Source organism: Biomphalaria glabrata, chromosome 5, assembly GCF_947242115.1.
Source record: "Biomphalaria glabrata chromosome 5, xgBioGlab47.1, whole genome shotgun sequence".
NCBI lineage: Eukaryota > Metazoa > Mollusca > Gastropoda > Planorbidae > Biomphalaria > Biomphalaria glabrata.
The window spans coordinates 37,714,017-37,734,498 of NC_074715.1; the positions used below are offsets into that span (position 1 = coordinate 37,714,017).

General features: G+C 35.1%; 2 protein-coding genes across 8 annotated transcripts in view; one reads left to right on the forward strand and one right to left on the reverse strand.

Annotated features, from left to right (window-relative positions):
- LOC106059508 (uncharacterized) overlaps positions 1 to 20,482 on the forward strand; it is a 25,472-nt gene continuing 4,990 nt past the window's right edge. The window contains exons 1-4 of one of the 4 annotated variants that reach the window (XM_056030060.1): positions 1 to 513; positions 5,828 to 6,002; positions 14,093 to 14,307; positions 20,273 to 20,348. The gene's annotated coding sequence lies outside the window, so the exon portion shown is untranslated. Of the gene's footprint in view, positions 514 to 5,827; positions 6,003 to 13,378; positions 13,649 to 13,965; positions 14,308 to 20,272; positions 20,349 to 20,482 lie in introns of those variants that run through there. The other 3 variants (XM_013217146.2, XM_013217155.2, XM_013217161.2) reach the window with 3 other exon arrangements.
- LOC106059526 (uncharacterized) lies at positions 14,302 to 19,492 on the reverse strand. Of its 4 annotated transcripts, XR_008778062.1 has the most exons (5): positions 19,275 to 19,492; positions 18,808 to 18,879; positions 17,782 to 17,959; positions 15,923 to 16,096; positions 14,302 to 15,393 (listed from the first exon to the last, which is right to left on the reverse strand). XR_008778062.1 is itself a non-coding variant. In XM_056030061.1 (3 exons), the coding sequence occupies exons 2-3, from the start codon at positions 16,051 to 16,053 to the stop codon at positions 14,940 to 14,942; spliced, it is 585 nt and encodes a 194-aa protein (XP_055886036.1). In that variant the 5' UTR covers positions 16,054 to 16,096; positions 16,399 to 16,692; the 3' UTR covers positions 14,302 to 14,939. The 4 variants fall into 4 exon arrangements, 1 of the variants encoding a protein (XP_055886036.1); XR_008778061.1 differs by lacking the exon at positions 17,782 to 17,959 and having other exon boundaries at positions 19,242 to 19,474; XR_008778060.1 differs by lacking the exon at positions 17,782 to 17,959 and having other exon boundaries at positions 19,275 to 19,470.

The window sequence follows — 20,482 nt, forward strand, 5'->3', positions numbered from 1 at the left end:
ATCAGGATTTACTATTACTAAGATTCTGGATGTTGGCGTAGTCTAGATATAGAGTCTAGATCTAGTCTAGATATATCTATTCTAATTTCTAGGCCTTCTAATGTCGCACAAGATTATATAAAGCTACACACAGTCTATAGATCATTAATATCTCGATCTAAAGAGTCTAGACATATATTTATACTTTAATAGATTTAGATAGATCTATCTTATAGTATCTAAATATATGTCTATAGGCCCTTTTTACTATCACCTTATTCACTGACTGAGTTATTGTGACCTATTGATGATCTAATCTAGAATCTAATCTTCTATAATATCCTATTAATATTAGATTATTATAGATATATTCTAGATCTACAAAAGATCAAGATCTAATTTATTTCTAATGGCAAAAGAAGCTCAAAATGCAAGTAAACAGCAGGATGTGCTTGATCTAGATCTAGAATTTAGATCTAATAATCATAATGTTAATAATGAATTACAATTGCCCAAAGTTAATGAAAAAGAAAGGTACGTTTAATCATAATGATTTTTTTATAGGCCTAGATCTATATAGATCTAGATTCTAATTCTATCTAGAATTATTGATCTAGATCTATATCTAGATAGAGATATATTATTCTATATTATTATAGCCTAGATTCTTTATTCTAGATTTAGAGATCTGACGGAAAAACTGCAGAACCCGTTCAAAAGAGAGAATCTAATCTCGATCTCTAGATCTATACCATAAACTTATATATTATACTAGTCGACAGCAACAGACCAGAAGCGGAACGATATGCAGTGGACTCGTCTAGATGACATCAACTTCGCAGATGACATGGCTCTTCTCTCTCAAACACAACAGCAGATGCCGGAAAAGATAAGCACCGTTGCGGATTCAACTTACCATAAAGAGAGTAAAGCAAGGTGTTCAAGACACCTATTACAGTTAGCGAGGCGATGGAATAAGTGGAAAGCTTCACCTTTCTCGACAGTAGGCATATCCTGGACACCACGGAGGAACAGATGCAGATGTCAGAGCCCGCATTGGTAAAGCTCCAGCAGTTTCCATCAGCTCAAGAACACCTGGATATCCAGGGAAATAAGCACCACCACCTAGATCAGGCTCTTCAACATCATCGTTAAGCTAATACTTTATTGAGCAGAGACCTGGAGAACCACCAACAACACCATGAAAATAAAATGCCAGGTATTCATCAATACCTGTCTCAAGAAGATTCTTATGTTCCACTTGCCAGATAAGACCTCGAATGAAGTAGATATCCTTCAGAGATGCTGAAGATGACAGGCCGCATCCTTTGTAGGTTTGCACCCAACATTTCAAGACAAGCCATCGCCTAGAAACCCCAAGGAAAGAGGAAGAATGGACAGCTCAGGAATACTTTGAATACATGGCGCCACAATTTAAAAGTAGATGTCAAGCAGATGGGCAAGACGCGGATACATTTGAAGAACCACATGAAAGAAGATGGGATCCCAGGCAGATATGAGATAATTCAATGATCATAAAGTTGCAGTAAATGACTGATCACACTACTACTAGACATGACCATTTATAATGGTCATTAGGCATATATCCGCATTAATATATATGCTAAATGTTAAATCTTAGTCTGATCATTTGTGTTTCCATTAGGGATAACAATTTTATTAACTTACAGTTTAAATTATTGTAATTTATTTTTATAGTTGGAACGAGCCATATTCCACGCGTGTGAATGGAAGTAAAAAAAAATATGTGGAACTATGTAAATTGGGTGTGAAAAGAAGCGAGAAACCAAGTCAATCTTGAAAAATATTATATAGATCTATTTAAAAAAAAAAAAAAAAAAAAAAAACAGTTACAAAGATAATTTGTGTGACATATGATCAGTCAGAATCGGCACCAAAAGTGGTCCACTCAAGCAGGTATAATTTTAGCAGGAATATCAAAGTTATACTACAAACTATCAACAATCACAATTTTATCTTCCGCAATACAAAAAGAGAAGTGTGCGTGTTCAAAGTATTGTCGATATTATTGTGTTGTTAGGCCGAACGAATCCATGATTCCACAGTGTAGGTCTACGTTCATTGAATTGGTTGTTGTGAAGATAGCCTACTGTTCAGTGTGTTTTTTAATGATCATTTAATTAATGGTTTTATCAAGGGTCAATCTCTCTTACAAGGCCTCAATAAAGCGGTCTTTCCCTTTGGTTACACGTCAGAAGAAATTTGCCTACTACTATGGAAAAGCATAATACATAACACTGTTCATTAAATCTCGTTATAAAATATAGTTGACTCAGTGGCGTAGCTAGAGTATATGATGCCTGGTGCGGAACCTCATTTTGATGCCCCCCCCCCCCCCCAAAAAAAACAACTAACTAATTAATAACATTGCAAAACCTGTTCAAAATAATATGTATTCATAAATCAAATATTGTTAATTCAAAAAAAAATCACTTTTACATAAACATACTACAAATGAAGTTTACGCGCTTTCTTGCTGGCAAAAGTATCAATAATTTTATCGAAATCCATTTTTTTCCACCAGCTCTTGTTCAATGGACAAAATGGCCAAATTAGTGAGTCATCGTTGATCGCAAATAATTCTTGATCAGTTTAAGTTTGCAAAAACTTTGCATGTAGCGACGCTTACTGCAATAGTAAAAAATATGCGAATCATGATGACGATATTCGGGACTGAATCATCTAGCTGATATTTATTAATAAAATTCAAGAGCTCAACAGGTCCTTGTTTTGGAAGTTCGGAGGCTTCTGATGAAACTGTGACAAACCGTTAAGCCTCTTTCGCTCCAGCAGAAATTTGTTTTTATCAATGTCGCTAGGAGTACTATCGAGATTGATTTCGACCCGAGGACTTAATAGCTAGGACGATATTCGGGACTGAATCATCTAGCTGATATTTATTTATAAAATTCAAGAGCTCAACAGGTCTTTGTTTTGGAAGTTCGGAGGCTTCTGATGAAACTGTGACAAACCGTTGAAGCCTCTTTCGCTCCAGCAGAAATTCGTTTTTATCAATGTCGCTAGGAGTACTATCGAGATTGATTTCGACCTGAGGATTTAATAGCTGGGAAGGCGAAAAAAATTCATATCTATCTGCTACATCATGAAGTTGCTCGAATCGGGTGATTATTTCTTGAATAATCCTGTCCAAGGTAAAATAAATTTCCCTTCGTAGCTCTTCTATGTGTGTAAGTACAGAGTAGTCACTTTTCTCACCAGGCATCTTTTTCTTATGGCCAATACGTTTTTGAGGTTCTGTACTGATTCTCAGATCTGAACACACGCTTTCGGCAAAGGTAATGCTGGCTTCAGCGATGTCCTCTCGATTACTACTTAAAAATGTCTCTAATGTTTTTAGTTTGAGTGAGCAGTCTCGAATAGACAATCCTTATTTTTGAAGGTAGAATTGCGCATCATTAATTTCAGTTAATACAGGAGCCCAAAATCCAAGATAGGTGAGAAAATTAAAAGACTGAACAACAACCAATAATCCACCTGCTTCAGATTTAGACGATGAATTTTCATCTCTGCTAGTTAATGTCTCCAGAGTTTGAGCAGGCCATAAATAGTGACTTCTAGAATACGTTTTTGGACACCGTAGTTTTGACCTTTCATGACCGCAGCATTATCATAGCCTTGACCCCTGCAGTCCATTATGTCTAAGCCATCCGAACGCAGTTTCTCTAGAATCATCTCAGCGATTCCAGCAGCATGCTTGTCCTATGTGTCGATGAAGTCAATAAAAGACTCACGAACCTGCACCCCGTCATTGTCCATGACAACGTTCCGTAAAATTTGGGAAGTTTGATCCAGCTTTAAGATGTCAGGTGTAGGCCTACTGTCAAAAATAATAGAGAAATATTTGGCTTGTTTTACTTGTTGTATGATTTGTTTTTTAGCGTGATCCCCCAATATTGTAATAGATTCATTTTGTATTTGTGGAGACATGTATGTATTCCGTCGGGAACAAAGGTTAGTTCGAAGCACATGCTCCCTCAAGAGTGGATCGTACTTTGATAGTAAATTAACTAACTCTCCAGGTTTTCGTCTCTTGTATAATCAAATCTTGGGCCTTGTTGTCCATATTGTTTCCTACTCTCAGGCGAACTTCAAGTTCGTCCAAGCATGCGATGACTGAATGTGAGCTCTGCTGGTCTCATGTTTTTCTATTTTCGGGGATAACCTCCACCACTCATTGAATCCATCTTTGGATTTAAATGAAGATGATGAAGTCTTAACAAACGTGGCCCCTTTACATTTAAGGAGGGAGAGGGCGGTACTTGCGGCCTACGAGCGCTACAAAAGGGGCGACTCTAGGATACCCACCACAATCTTAGTGCAACAGTGGAGAGAGAGGAACCGCATAAAAATGCGATCGTTCCTCCACATTGTGGCCAATTTGTCAAAATCATCTGGGCTCTCCACTGATAGAATTCCTATTAGAAGAATTAATACTTTCCCTCCGTGGAGGAGATTGCCAGCCCCACAAATAAACATGTCCCTTATAGGGCAAGAGGGAGCCACCAAGAGGCGATTAACACCTGCCATACTCCAAAACTTGGCATCAGCTACACTAAAGTCCTACCCATCAGATGTCATTTTCTGCTACACCGATGGGTCGGTAATGAGGGACCCCGATAGATCTGGGTATGGGGCCCTTATAGACTACACAGACTGGACAGAACCAGAGATGCCGATTTCTCCGTCTGAGCTTAAAAGGGTTTTGAGGCGCCAGCCAGACTAGTCAGTCTTGAGCACTGTTCATCATTTTGTTTACGTTACAGTATTACAATTAACTAGTTAGTTTTAAAAAACTCGTGGAAAACAAAGGTTAGCTTATTTAAAAAAAATTGACATTTCAATAGAATTATTTCAAAAATTAAACTATTAAGAATCATAAAGAAATGAATAAACTAAGACGATTGTTTAGAGCTAATGTTAAGTAATATATTTGTAAACTCAATATCTAGATTAAACCAATGGACTAAACAATGAAGTAAAAAAAGGTTGGGCTATCTTCTTCTTCTTCTTTATATTACAGAGCATCGATCAGTGTAGTAACAACATGTACCGTGAGTCCGAAATAAATGTAGTAAATTAGATTCAAACTGTTCTATAGCTTACATTGTATTGAAGAAATAGTCAAGGAGATGAATAAAAAAAAAGAACAAAATAGCGTCATGACTAGTTTATAAATCGTTAGTTCATGTTTAAAGTACAGTAGTTTATGTTTGTTCGTGTCCATACAATTAGTCGTTTTTACTGAAACGCTCAGGGAAATAGGAAATTAATACACACTGGGGGAATTTTGGTGCCCCTCTCCACTTGGTGCCCTGTGCGGCCCGCACCACCCGCACATTGGTAGCTACGCCACTGAGTTGACTTATAGACATACTAAATGGATTCTTGGTCTGTTAAACATAAATAAACACTTAATTCAAATTATAACTTGTGTAGCTGAGAAAACTTTACTCACTCTGTCTGTTTGGTAAAAAGTTTGTACACGTTATTTTTCCGACACTCAATCTCAGATCAAGCTGAAATTTTGCACAATGTTTTCTTTTACCTGACAAAACAAGAATCAATTAAAAAATTTATCCATATTATGATATCAGATTTCAGATCTAAACGGGGCGGACCGACAGATAAACAGACGAAAACAAACAACTGATTGTTGCTTTTCCTCTATCAGGAGCCGGTTAAAGTTTAAAAGGCTATAGAAAATACATTTTTAACATGTCATTTTTTAATTTCTATATAACTGTATTGCTGAATTTGTTTTTTTTTTAAATATATTTTAACAAAGCGCCAATTATGTTGACCCCCGCAGTGGTACTCATCAAACAGAAGTACGGAATGAAACTGAAATGACCAAAGAACAAATTTCAGTTGCACTATCAGGAGTTCTTGAAGCAATCAAAGCAAAAAGAACAAACGATAGAACTCTTCTAGCTGAAATGGGCAAGAGGATTTCATCGCAGGTAATAAGTTTAATGTGTGTCAATACTTTTGAGTAGGGAGAATAAGTGACCGTAGAATTGGTCTGTGAAATTTTCTATGTCTGTATAGCCTAAATGTTAGAAAAAAATACATGTCAGTTAAGAGTACCTTAAAACGTGTAAACTTGTCGTGGCCGTGGTGCTTAATGTGTGACTTTATATCAGAAGGATTCAATCTAGGCTACATCTAGAGTTAGCGTCTTGGACAGAAAGAAACAAAGACGAAATATTTAGACCACTGAACTAAGTATAGATTATTGACTTGGATTTGTATATTATCTACACAACTAATAGGCGTATTAAATTGTACTTTCATTAATTAAGTTATCGTGGACCATTAAAAGCGTATTAAAAATAATAACTACTTTCTTCACTCTATTTAGTGCAATACAATTTTCATTTTCCATTTAGAAAATGTGATTCATTTTTAGTTTATGGATCCCAATTTACCAATGTTCAACTAATAAAAATAATGAGACGCTTCGTGCTTTCACCCCAATCAACTTAAAGATACCCAGCGCAATTTTAATCAGCATTTTTTTTTGAAAATATTAGTCTTTTTATACATTTTTGTCAACACAATTCTTCCTACTCAGAAATGATCCTGTTGAACCAGACATACTTAGTTACTTACTAATCATTTGTTTAAACAACGAGCAACGTTCGACATACTATCAACAATGGTCTACTTTTACAGGTTCACTAAGGTCTGTTAGTAAAAACAAAATAACACAATCAGACTGTCAATAACAGTAACAGGCCTACACACCATCTTTCTCTCCTCCCTTTCTCTGCCTCTCTCTCTCTCTCTCTCTGTCTCTCTCTCTGTCATTGTCACACACTGACACATACCCACACACATTTTCCCCTCGTTTTATTGAATAATGTCAAATAATAACTTTTCAGGTGAGACCTCCTTCAGCAAAAGTATTTTCCATTGATGTTGTCTTGAAATTACCTTGTATTCCAAAGTTTGGCCCAAGAATTTTTGTTTCTGATTACTATGCATATTTCATTGATATTATCCCGTAATCGTAATGGAATTGTGGCTATCTAATACTGAAACGCTGGAACTATCTATTTGCTGGATTGAGTGAGAATGCAAACGGGAACATCAGAAAAGCCTATCTTTCCCTTCTCAATCATATGCATTTCTTCTCCAAACACTTCTAAACAGTGTGTCCCTTTTTTTTCTGAATTGGGCCGATACTCTACTCTCAGTTCCTTCAATGATTTGTCTATTGGCCTACTTCAGTGCTTTGACGGTGAAAAAAAAAATCCCACACACAGATTGCTTCCCCTGGACAAAAAACAAACAGACACTTTTGACGTCACTAGCATTACCCACCGGTTATGCCCGTTCATTTGTTTATGTTGCCATGGACCCCCCCCCCCTTTCCTTTCATTTCTTACAATAATGGAAAGGCCCACAATTAAACACTCCCCCAAAAAATTCGTTGGCCCGCGAACTTTAATATCTATAAATTTGAATTGGACCAGCCGTAAATTTGAATATCAATTCTCCCATGGGCGTAGCCAGGGGGGGGGGGTTTGGGGGTTCAAACCCCCCCCGAAATGAAATCCCCCCCCCCCCGATGGGGGGGGGGAGACGGACTTTAGTGACTGATTTTTTGCTTTGATTTTCTTTATTTTAGGTAAGATTTTAATACTAAACCATCACTTGCCCCAGCGCAGCCAAAGGGGTTTTGAGTTTAAAACCCCTACCATGGGGTTTTGAGTTTGAAACCCTCTACCACGGGGGGGGGGGGGGGGGAAGACTGACTTTAGTGACATGTTTTTTTGCTTTGATTTTGTTAATTTTAGGTGAGATTTTAATACTAAACCATCACTTGCCTCAGCACAGCTAAAGGGGTTTTGAGTTTAAAACCACTACCAGGGGTTTAGAGTTTAAAACCCCTACCAGGGGGTTTTGAGTTTAAAACCCCTAACAGGGGGTTTTGAGTTTAAAACCCCCTACCAGGGGGTTTTGAGTTTGAAACCCCTCTAACAGGGGTTTTTACAGTTAAATCCCCTTCTTCTATAAAACAAAACACACAAAAAATGCAAACGATAATCCCCAAATTCCAAGTGCACAGTTAAGGAAGATTTTGATTTTAAAACCCCTCCAAAATTTACGATAGACCCCCTCTTCAATATGGAAAAAAAGCAAATTATGCACTCAAAATGTTATGAGCGTAGCTAAATGGGTTTTGACTCAGTTTTAAGTTTAAACTCCCCTCCAGTGGAGTTTGAAGCTAAAAATACAACTTCAATAAAAAAAAAAAAAAAAAAGCAAATTACACACTCTAAAATCTAAGAGCGTAGCCATATGGGTTTTGAGTTTAAAACCCCCGCCAGCGGGGTTTGAAGTTAAAAAATACATCATCAATGTAAAAAAAAAAAAGAAAATTACGCACTCAAAATGCTTTGAGCGTTGCCAAAAGGGGTTTTGAGTTCATATCCCCCTTCACAAGGGTTTGATGCTAAAAAATACCTCTTCAATATAAAAAAAAGCAAATTACACACTAAAATTATTTGAGCGTAGCCAAGCGAATTGGGGGTTTTGAGTTTAAACTCCTTTCCTCCAGATGGTTTTGAGTTTAAAATCCACCTACAGAGCGTTTTGAGGTGGAAAACCTCTATCTTCAATATTACTCTAAAGCAAACTACAGTTACCAAATTCTATAATCGTTGCTAAATTGGGGTTTTGAATTTAAAAAACTACAACGAAGTCCTGAGATTTTTAGTTTAAAACCTCTAACAGATGATTTTGACGATAAGACTTCGCTTTTCGATATAAAATCTAATGCAAACCACAGTCACCCAATTCCAAGAGCGTATCCAAGAGAGGTTACATTTCTACCAGTTGCGGGGCTCCATTAATAAAGTGCAGTGAATAGTCATCTGCCGAAATTGAAAAACAGTAAATGTGGCTCAACAAAGATAGCTAAGACAGATTTTAGGAGTTGGTTATTGAGATCTGGTCTAAATCAAGGAAATCCTATGCCGAACTGGGAGTCGACCCCTTAGTAAAATTGTGACAGAGCGTCGCATGAGGTTTGTAGGACATGTTCTCCGACAAAATCAATTACGCATAATAAGAAACGGGATGACATCCTAGTACAACTTGACTCCACACTTTCACGGAGGTCCTCAGAGCAGGTGGGAAGAGGCTTCAGACATTACCAGTGACAGATTTTTGTGGAAACAGCTTGACGGCAAATGCGCCGAACGGCGCGGCAGGGTCTTAGTCAGTAAAAATAGCACATACATTTTTGAAATAAGACTTTTTAATAGCAGGAAAATGCACTGTAGATACCTCAGAATATGCATTTTGTTGACAATCTATGCCAGAAATAGTGCTTGGCGGCGGGGCTCCGCCCCGCTCTAGGGTGAGCTCCTAGAGCTCCCCAGAGCCCCTTGCTGGCAATGGAGGGGAGTCAATAATTTTTTCACTAACTCCAGGAAGAACCTATTCTAGGGCACAATAAACGTGTTCCAAAAGAATGAAGGGTCAGAAAGTAATAAAGATTATGAACACACACACATACATATATACACATTTTTTTTTTCGCGAGGGGGGGGGGGGGCGGGGGGGGGGGGAGAAAAAATTCCCCCCCTAAACCCCCCCCGAAAACAAATCCTGGCTACGCCCATGATTATTCTCCCTCTCCCCCCAACCCTAACCCAATGCTTAGCACGAAAATCCTTTCAAAAGTATATAGCCTATTTCAAAACATGTATTTTCCACATGTGCTTTGAATGCCCCTAACACAATAGTATCGGTCTCTGTATCTTTGTTTTTACTATATGATGAATCGTGCGTTGTAGTCAGTATACCGCTACTCGGAATATAGGAAATATAGCGAATCTTACAGCAATCCCCAGACCTCTTAGCTAGCTAGGAGCTAAGAAGGAGACTTCAACGGAGATTGTTTTGTATGAGATTCTGACAAGTAAATGTAAAAAAAAAAATGATTGATGTTTCATTTTTAGCGGCCCCCGTAAGGGGAAAAAGCCGCTATTAGGTTTGTGCAAAATGTCCGTCTGTCCGTCTGTCCGTCTGTCACACTCAGATCTCGAAAACTAGAAGAGATATGAAAAATATTATTTCATCATTAAATCCGGCTTGAAAAGTTTAGGTGCAACGGCTACTTTTGGTTTTCTAAAAGCAAACCGTTTAATTTATAAAATTAATTATGCAAGCGATTTTTTCATAAAAATACACCAATTCTAAAACAATTACGTAAATGTAAGGGAGGCAATGTTACAATATGCTAACAAAGATGGACAATTTTTGTGTATTTTCAGTATCACTAAGTCAAATATATTTTTAAAATGTACAGGAAATGTTTACAACAAATACAAATAATAGTTAAAGACGTTTTTTCTGGTCAACTAGCTGCTAAAATTAAAAGAAAACATTTCTGTTTGTTTATAAAGGCTAATAATGCACTTTGTATGTAAATATCACGCACATTTTTTTAATGGACTTTTCATGCAGCGATTTTCGTGCAGTAGCGTAACGTCGCAACATGATCAGGTGCTAAACCAATTCCTTAAACTTTTTTTAAAAATCAGATTTTATTTATTTTTTGTTTAGTGCCCCCATCCGAATAAAAGAAGCTTATTTTTGTGCGTTTTGTCTGTTGGTCGGTCTGTCCGTCACGATTAGATTTAAAAAAACTAGAACTCTAAAAGCTATTGAAAATCTGATTTACCCTTTAATGTTCCTCCCATAACATCTCAATAGTTTTAAGTATCTAAAATTGATTGTTCCGGATTTTTTTGTGCAAAACTAATCAACGCCAACAAATGTTTGTTTGCTCTTCTAACTTATATTACATTCAATTTCCATGCTTAAACGTTGCAAAAACACATTATCAATAATATGTTGTTCCGTTTTTTATCTAAATAGCATATTAATGCTAAATCATAATCTCTATACTGACTTATATTTCATTAAGTGTAAAAATGTTCCGGATATTGTTTTATAAAACATGAATTATGCCTAATGATTGTTTGAAATCGCATAAGGCTTTTAAAAAAAGTAATTTACTAGAATTGATTACTGAAAATTACTTTTTAGACATTTAATTTTCTTGTAAAACATAACATAGAAGTTTTGTAATCGATAAAGAAAGTTCCGGATTTTGTTTCTTACAAATCGTCGCCAGAAATTTCCGAATTTATTTAAAAATCTACTAACGCCAAATGATTGTTTGAACTCCCTCTTCTAATTAATAAACAAATAATCTTCTCATTTACGAAATAATGTTTTTACGGATTTTTATGAAAAATATTTTAACTCACTACTCTCTTACAGTACATTTAACTTTCTACCTAAAACATTAAAAAATCTAATTATCGTTAATATTATGTTCCGATTTTTAAGGAAAACAGAATCCAAACACCAAAGTAAGGTATGAAAATCTCTCCACGTGGCTGTAGTACATCTAATTTTTATACGAGACCATCCAAAAAATTTAATTAACGGTATTACATTTATCTGAAATTCTCTTTTTCTTTTACTATTTATACAAACATCCGGAACAATCTATTAAATAAACTTTTCAATTGTGTTCATACCTAAAAATTATTGCGATGTTTTGAAACGTAAAATAAAGGTTAATCAATTTTTAATAACTTTTAGTTGTTTTTTTTATATCAAGATAACGGACAGACCGACTGACGGACAAAACGCAAAAACAATGTGGCTTTGATCCTTTTTAAATAATATCTATTAGAACACAGTGCACCAATGTCTATGAACTCTCGTTAAATATCTCGTGTAAATAAAGACATTTTTTTTTATGGTACCGGTACTAGCCTATTGTGAGGTAATGGAATTTTTTTTCTTTGACGTCATATGAATGGACTCTTTAAATATAATGTTAAAAGAACGCACTCGGTGCACCAATGTCTATTAACCCTCGAAAAAATTGCTTGTATTAATGAAAACATATTTTAGTCTAACTAAGCCGTGTGACGTAGTGTTTTTTTTCCTTTGACGTCACATGGAATGAATTCTTTAAATGAAATGCTAAAAGAACGCACTCGGTGCACCAATGTCTATGAACACTCGAGAAATGGCTCGTGTTGATAAAGGTGATTTTTAGTCTAGCTAGGCCTTGTGACGTAGTGTTTTTTTTTCCTTTGACGTCATATGGAATGAATTCTTTAAATGAAATGCTAAAAGAACGCACTCGGTGCACCAATGTCTATGAACACTCGATAAAAGGCTCGTAATGATGAAGGCGATTTTTATTCTAGCTATTCCGTGTGACGTAGTGTTTTTTTTCCTTTGACGTCATATGGAATGAATTCTTTAAATGAAATGCTTAAAGAACGCACTCGGTGCACCAAAGTCTATGAACACTCGATAAATGGCTCTTATAGATGAAGGCGATTTTTAGTCTAGCTAGGCCGTGTGACGTAGTGTTTTTTTTCCCTCTGACGTTATATGGAATTAATTCTTCAAATGAAATGAAAAAAGAACTCGGTATAGTAATGTTTATTAAGCCTCGTTATGTGACTCGCGTTTAAAAAAGGAATGATATCTTGATTTAGATCTAATCTAGATTTTTTAAACTAGATCTAGATTTTTATTACAGTTTATCTAGATCTGGATTTATATTTTAATTAAAATTATTTTAGAGTCTAGATCTAGAATTTCTAGATCTAGTTTAGACTAAAATAGACTAGATTAAGATGTAGAATTTCAATTTCTAAACTTAAAGTGTAAAAAAAAAGTGTAGATTTTCATTTCCAAACGTTTTGATCAATATTGTAATGTTTTAATATACTAAAACTAATCTACTATTTTTTTATTAAATTTAAATTTAAATTTACGGCAAATGAATCTTTGAAACATTATTACTTTTGACCATCGGATGGCTGCCTGGTCGTGCGGTTTGCGCGCTGGACTGTCGTTCAGATTTATGGATGGCCCAGGGTTCAAACCCTGCCCGCTCCCATCCCCCGTCGTCCTGCGGGAGGTTTGGACTAGGAAGTAATTATCTTCAACTCTGAAGGAACATCCGAAACGTGTAAAACATTTTACATCAAAATTAAATCACCTCTTGAATATTATTTGCGAATATGCAGATCCGACAGGGATCCGACTTCGACGGGGGCCGCCTCTGAGTTTGTGTAACACAAACTCTCTTTGTAATCTTGTTTATTTGTAGGGCATTCAAAGGAGCTACCGCACTAGGCATCTAATATCCTACGTACAACACTGTTTCATTCTGTTAGGTGTTAAAAAGAAAGTCTATGATCGGCCTTTTTTCTGTTATAAATGTTTGCTTTAAACAATGTAAACGACTATGCACAGCGAATAATACTTTCATTGTGTTTGACTACCAATAGGTTCATAGACTCTTAAGTGGGGAGGGTAAAAAAATACGTGATTATGGTCAGAGCAATAACAGGGCTGGCAGATCTGACACTGGCTCGGTATTTGTAATGTATCCTTTATAAATCTAGTATACTATGTGGCATACACATATTTACTGTGTCTTATCATTAACAAAGAGTCAATTATTGGAGCACTCAACAGTATAACGAATGTAAAAAGTTCCATCTTCGTTTTCGTTTGAACACATTTATTCGATGAACTAATTACGGTAATTAAGGTTTTAATTTTACTTAATAAAATTTCAAACATTAATACATGTATTAAAAAACTGTAATAAAGCCATAATGAATATTAGAGACTAATAGAGACGATGTAACTGTGAAAGTCATTACATGTTATTGTTAGGCTTGTGAGCATTTAGATAAAATAGTGACAAGCTTTATTTTCCTGCTTGGGTCTGTGGTACATTATTAAGTGAAATATTTTGTTTAAACGCTTTACTGCACAAAACAAATAGGAATTCTAGGTTAAATTAATGCGGCATTTCAAAGCTTAATACGTATTGTTTCTTTTATTCGCAAGAAGGCAAGAACTAGAACATTGCAATAGCCTCCATAATGTAACCTACTAACTGCTTACCATTCAACAAAGACTTGAAGGTGCCTGAAGTAGAAAAATGAACTATTAGAGCTTTACTTGTATTCTTCTAAAGGCAGAGAAGAGCCGTGTGATGCTAGAGAAACATTTAACATCTCTACATGAAAGAAAAAGTCGAGAAGTGGATCTTGTCGTGGACAAAATCAATGGGTTTCTTGAGAGAACATCAACAGTAGAAAGTGAGTTAGAACATCTCAAGGATTCTCTCCATTTTCTTTGTCGTGATTTGTGCAACAAGTGATCTGGCACGTCTCAGTAACACTGCTTGATGTAAGTTGTCTAAAAATATTGTGTACATTTTTTAGTGATATAATGAAAGAATATAATTATAATAATAGGAAGTATAACAATGATTTGAATATCACGTACATTATAAGCCATGACTCATAATGGTGTAGATCTAAACTTTGAAGGTAATTGAAAGCATTGTATTTGTTCGTTTTGCTTGCAATGCGTAATATTTGATTTTAACATTAAGTTCAATGTTTCTTTTTCGATACCAATAAAAAAAAAAGGCTTTGTATTATCAATAATGACACAATGTTTCTTTCATTAGTGTCAAATCCTAAGACTTTGTTTCTTCACTTTTAGACAATTTCAAAAGTCAAATAATAATATTGGAACGAATGAAAGTTTGTTTTTAAATAAACTATCCCATTCACATCTTATGTAAATATAATCCCATCATATATTATTATTTGAGAAAACAACAACAACAACATGATTATAATGGTAGCCAAAGTGAATTTTAAAAATGAGTTTCGTGTTAGAGCTGCATATGTAAAATGTATTGACGATATCTTCTAATCACTCGTACATCGTCCACTTCTTGAACTGACTTTGTGATAAAAACTATTTCTCCTTTTGTTGCCTTATGCTACAAAGTCTTGAGCTCACAAAAATTAATTTTTACTAGAGCGTTGGTATATTTTGGCGGATAAAGTCGGCGTTTTGGATTTCGCTGTATCATCTCGTTTAAACTTTATATCTTCTGATGTGACTCTACTCCAAGCGTTTCTTGCCGCATGCTTCTGGCGATTGATTGTAAGACAAGAGTTCCAATTTCCCACATCCACTAAATGTTCATTGTTGTCTTCATTTTGTGTTGCACTAACCTCCTGTTGACCTTTGGATTTCGGCACACTCTGAATGCTTCTGTATCTTCTGTCCGCCAATTTTCTGTCCAGTTCAGACAATGTCATACTAACGCCATTAGAATTACGAAGTAACTGTTTGTACTGCTCTTTCTCTTCACGTGATAGTCCCATTGGCAAAGTGCGTAGCCTAGGCGGTGATAGCTCAATGCTTGTCTTGAAATCTTCTACAGCCGTTTTCTTTGTTAATATTTTGCAAGATCTATTTTAGAAATAAAAAGGAAAAGTTGTAGCAATATAAAAGGAAACTACATGTTTAACCCATTTAGGTGTCAAAGTGTCCTATAGTCTTACTTCCATTCTAATTATTCTATCATAAATAAATAAATAAATATATAGGCCTATATATATATATATATATATATATATATATATATATATATATATATATATATATATATATATATATATATATATATATGTGTGTGGCTATATGCTAAAATTCTCTGCTTTGGCGTATATACTGGGTGGTCCAAAAGTATGTAGACTGACATGCGATTATAGGTCTTACGTAAACTATGGTTATGTATCACTCTTGTGTTATTACAATTATGTTTCTCTTAACTTTGTCTGTAATTTGTACAAAAAAAAATCTTTTTCACAATACAATGATATATTTATATGCATGAATCAAAATAAAATGTTTTTATTTACTATCAACTTATTATTGGACCAACCTGTAGGCCTATGTATTTGTATAACCTCTATATGATATGACGGTAATATTTTACCTTGATTTCCTATCTAAATCTAACTCATAAAATTTCTCAGCCAGTTTTTTCTCCTGACATTGATTTCGAGTTCGGGCCGAGTCCATGGCTTTGGACTCCGTTATACATGGCAAGCCAAATATTGGATCCATTCTAAATTAGGTATAGTCATAGAGCCCGGATTTGTTGTATTACCTGTAAAGTAAAAAAAAATATTCTTCTAGATTTTTGTCGGAATCATATAGGAAAATAATCAGACTGTGAAAAACAACCAAAAATACTTTGCAACGTCTCGCTCCGATTTGTAGTCATATGAACAATGATAAACAATATATACAAATAAGAGAGATTTAGTTGTAGGTACGAAGTTCTTCTCCTTAGATAAGCTTTTTTCTAAAAAAGATTTTTTATATAGTTTCTTTTTTCTGCTTTTATTTTTTAACTGTTTCTTCAATCGTTCTTTATCAATATTTTCCAAGTATAGTTTTTTTCCTTACCTTACCAGGGATGTAAAAAGTAAAGTTCCCATTTCAGGCCTTGCGATCTATAGGACAGATGATGTAAAGGTCATCTGTTTCTGTGGCCCACGTTTGACAAAGGTGTCATGTGGCCAGCACAACAACCAACCGCCTTTACTTTCCCCAACTAATGACAGGTGCCCTTTAGAGCTGGGTGGACTCAGAGGCGCCCAAAGATCCCGAAATCAAAATCCCAGTCTTCACCAGGATTCGAACCCGGGACCTCGGTTCAGAAGCCAAGTGCTTTACCGCTCAGCTGCCACGCCTCCGTCCTAGTGATGTCAAAGCACTTTTTTTTTTTGTTAACAAAAGTTAGTTGCTATAAAAACAGAAGAAAAAAAAAACCATTGTCTGAAAGTCTAAGATTAAATGCTAATTGATTCTGGACTAAAAAGAATTGAGAAAGTTGCTGTGAATGAAATATGACTTAAAAGCGAATAGGTGTAGCCTGTGCAAATAAACAAAGTAAAGGGAGGAGGTTCCACTTGAGTAGCCTCAGTAGGTTAACAAAGTAAGGAGGGGGGGTACCACTTTAGTAACAATACTTATGTACATTAGAGCGGAAGGTTAGGAAGGAATAATAGGGCTAACTAAAAATCAATAACCATATATTTAACAACCTCTCCACGAAGAAAGTCATTTTAATGGCTTTTTATATTTGTTGACGACTAAAGTCTATAAGAGGTATAATAAAATTGTTCAAATAATTTTTTTTATTACGATCAATGTTTTAGGCTGTCTTACTTCACAGAAACACACGTAGACATAATGTCGTTTTTATTCGTTAAGATAGTGTTTACACGTGTACTCTTTTAGGGAAATTTTTAGGCGGTGGTCAAACCGTCAGAGGCGGACTGGATGTTAAGATTGGTCTGGGCATTTCAATACAATCCGACCCACAAATTGTATATATCATTGACATCCAATTCTAGGTCTACCTGTCCTCAAAATCATTTTGTTAAATTTGATAATGTATCGATAACTGAATCCATGCATCCAATGAAGAAATATAGGCCTTATGTTGCTTTTTAATCGCTAAGTGTGTAGGTTCTAAAAGGATGAAGCCTACTAGTAGATACTGTCTACGGATGTAGGCTATTACATTATTTCGGAAAATGTGTTAGATAAATTAGTATTATACTGTATAGTCTGTAAAAGATTTTTTTCATCACAAGGGCCCCTTTTACAAGAACAATTTAATACGTTCTATAGTGGCATTCATGAGGCCCTTTAGGTGGCCTTACCGGCCTATGTGGGTGCCAACCCACCGGGCATTGCCCAAATGCCCATATAGCCAGTCCGCCCTTGGAGGTGGTCATTTGTAACCTAATTTTACACTTACTACTTTTCTAAACTACGTACATTGCAATGAAACGTTCAAGGTTGCTGTCATTTGAATCATCCTAACGACACTATCTCTTTTTAAATGCATTCCATTTTTTTTTATTAGACGTCTGCTAATAAAGTATCCCCGATGGTTTCTTTCAAATGTTCATTTATTGAGTCCAATGATTGCGTCAAAAAAATAAATATTTTAAAGCTGAGGAAAAGGGAGAAAAAGGAAAGAGCATCAAAATGGTCAATCAAAGACTTAACATACTAGTATGAAGCTAATCGATTGTAATAGCGCAGAAGAACCTACCTGTTGATCGACTCTAGCCATTGTGATTTCGTGATCAGATGGATTTGTATTAAATGTATATTTATACAAAAATTCCACACAGTTGATCCCTTAATCAACTAGTCTATATTTGGCTATGTGGACTTAACATAGATTGTTTTAGCTAAATGTAAACAGTTTATATACCTACATACAACAGTTGACTCTGAAATGTATACTATTTTAAACATTATTTCTCCCACACCATAGACTATATATTACCTATATAGTCTATGTCCCACACCCATTCTTGGATCAAATTGAAATTGTGCACAATTATTCATTCACAAGACATGAATCAATTTTAAAAAAATTAACCAATTAGTGAATTAATTACTGGTAATTAATTATTTTGTTTGATACCAACAAGAAAAAATTAATCCTTCAGTATTCACAGATGGCTAAAAATAAAACATGAATCGATGAATTAACCAATTAGTAAATTAATTATTGGTAAATAATTATTCTGGCTGATAAGGGAAATAACTTCTACATTATTGAGAGAGATAGTTGTAAGGACGGAGTTCTTCTCCTTAGATAAGCTTTGTTGTTTTTTTAAAGGATTTTTTAAAATTTTGCTTGCTTAAAGTTATTTTGTTTGTATTGTATCGAATCCTTGATTATCTACTCATTCCAAATTAGCTTCTACAATATTTTTTTTTCGGTTATGCCACAACTTTTCACTACATGATTTTTGTGGAGGATATTTAATTACAGGATCAACTCACCTAAACGTAGATTGGGCTAATCATATCCTTTTGAGTTTCTCTCAACATTATTAAACTTCTTACTTCGTACCTCTAAAAGGAAAAAAAGTTATAAACGTTTAGAACTATTTCAATCATCAATCAATGTATGTTGCAATATATCTTTGATTAATGTAATCCAATAATTTGATTTCTTAAAGTATATTCTTAATACTGCTTCATTTCTTATGTTTTAGTATAAGGTATTTAATAAATTCCTTATTTAAATATTTATTATATTAACTAAGCTAATATAGACACATACATTTTGAATAAATATGAAGGCAATATTTTGGACACTATAGCACTACGAAATTATATCACATGGTGATTTTTAGAAAAAAAGTTTTTGTCATGGTAACAATAAAAAAGATTAATTAACTGAATAGTTTAAACAGACAAAAAAGAAAAACAACCACTAATTTTTAAAATTCAATATGTAGGCCTACTGATGATGTAGCCATGTCTTGAAAATGTTTGAAAATACTCCAGTAATACAACGTAGCCAATGCTACGTTAGCCAGTAGTTCTGCAGATAGATTAAATCAATCAACTGCCTCTAGGCTTATATCAGCATTGAGTAATTGATATTTCTAATCAATGTGTTTTTCTCGACTCCATGCTTTCAAATGTTATGGCAGTGATTGATAAGCCAGCCAGCTTACGCTCATTATAATACTAAGCATCAGTGTCGTGCGTTGTTAGAACGTCAGGGAACTGAAACATCCATTTAAATGAGTAGAGAGTTAGTGAACTTGCTTAGTGTACGCGCTCAGCACTAGAGAGACGTGAACACACACACACACATCCAAAAGGGAAGGAAGGAAAAGGGTTAAAAGGACAAATTTGTCTTCTTTCCATTATTAGTAGGCCTACTATAGTATTAACCAACTTTTGTTGGCCTGGAGTCATATAAAATTCTGGCACTTGTCAGTAGCAGGCTGCATAACTACAAAAAAAAAAAAAAAAATGGTCAAGTCTCATGTCCCCGATCCTTTGCAACTTCATTAATCATTGTGTGTATTAATTTAGTTCATCAAACTTTCCTCTTGCCTTTTATCCGGGGTACCATGTGGTTTATTATGTCACCACCAATTGGTTGTTTGGCTAAACCATTAGATCTTTGTGTTAGGCCATGCATTGTCAGAAATTTTGACATTGTTGTTACACAGCTTGAGTTTATTTGCAAAAGTTCAGTGCGATAGGGTAATGAAAAGTTGTTATAATAAATTATTCAATATTTTTTTTATTCTGACGAAAGTGTGTACGGTAACAGTAAATTAAAAGTTCCCCTTTCTGTAAGGGTCTGTAGGGCAGATGATGAAAAGATTATTTGTTTCTGTGACCCAAAGTTAACGAGGGTGTCATGTGGCAAGCATGATGTTTAGAGCTGTGTAGACTCGGGGGCACTTTAAAGATACCGAAATTGAAAATCTGTCTTCACCAGGATTCGAAACAGGGACCTTCCGGTTCGGAAGCCAAACGCTTTACCACTTAGCCAGCGCGGAGCGCCATCGTAAACGGTAAGAGCAATGATAAAAATAGAATAAATCTGATTTTGCATATCAATGTTCTCTTAGTTCCAAAAGCTACGTTAGGTTTTGTTTCTCGTATTAGTTAAAAATGGAATATCAATAATTTAGTCTCAATAGACGTA

Coding starts and splice junctions, on each gene's coding strand:
- LOC106059526 (XM_056030061.1), bottom strand. CDS start 16,053: ATGGATCCAATATTTGGCTTGCCATGTATAACGGAGTCCAAAGCCATG. Junction 15,394..15,922: donor GATTTAGATAGGAAATCAAG/GTAAAATATTAC, acceptor TTTCTAAAATAG/ATCTTGCAAAATATTAACAA.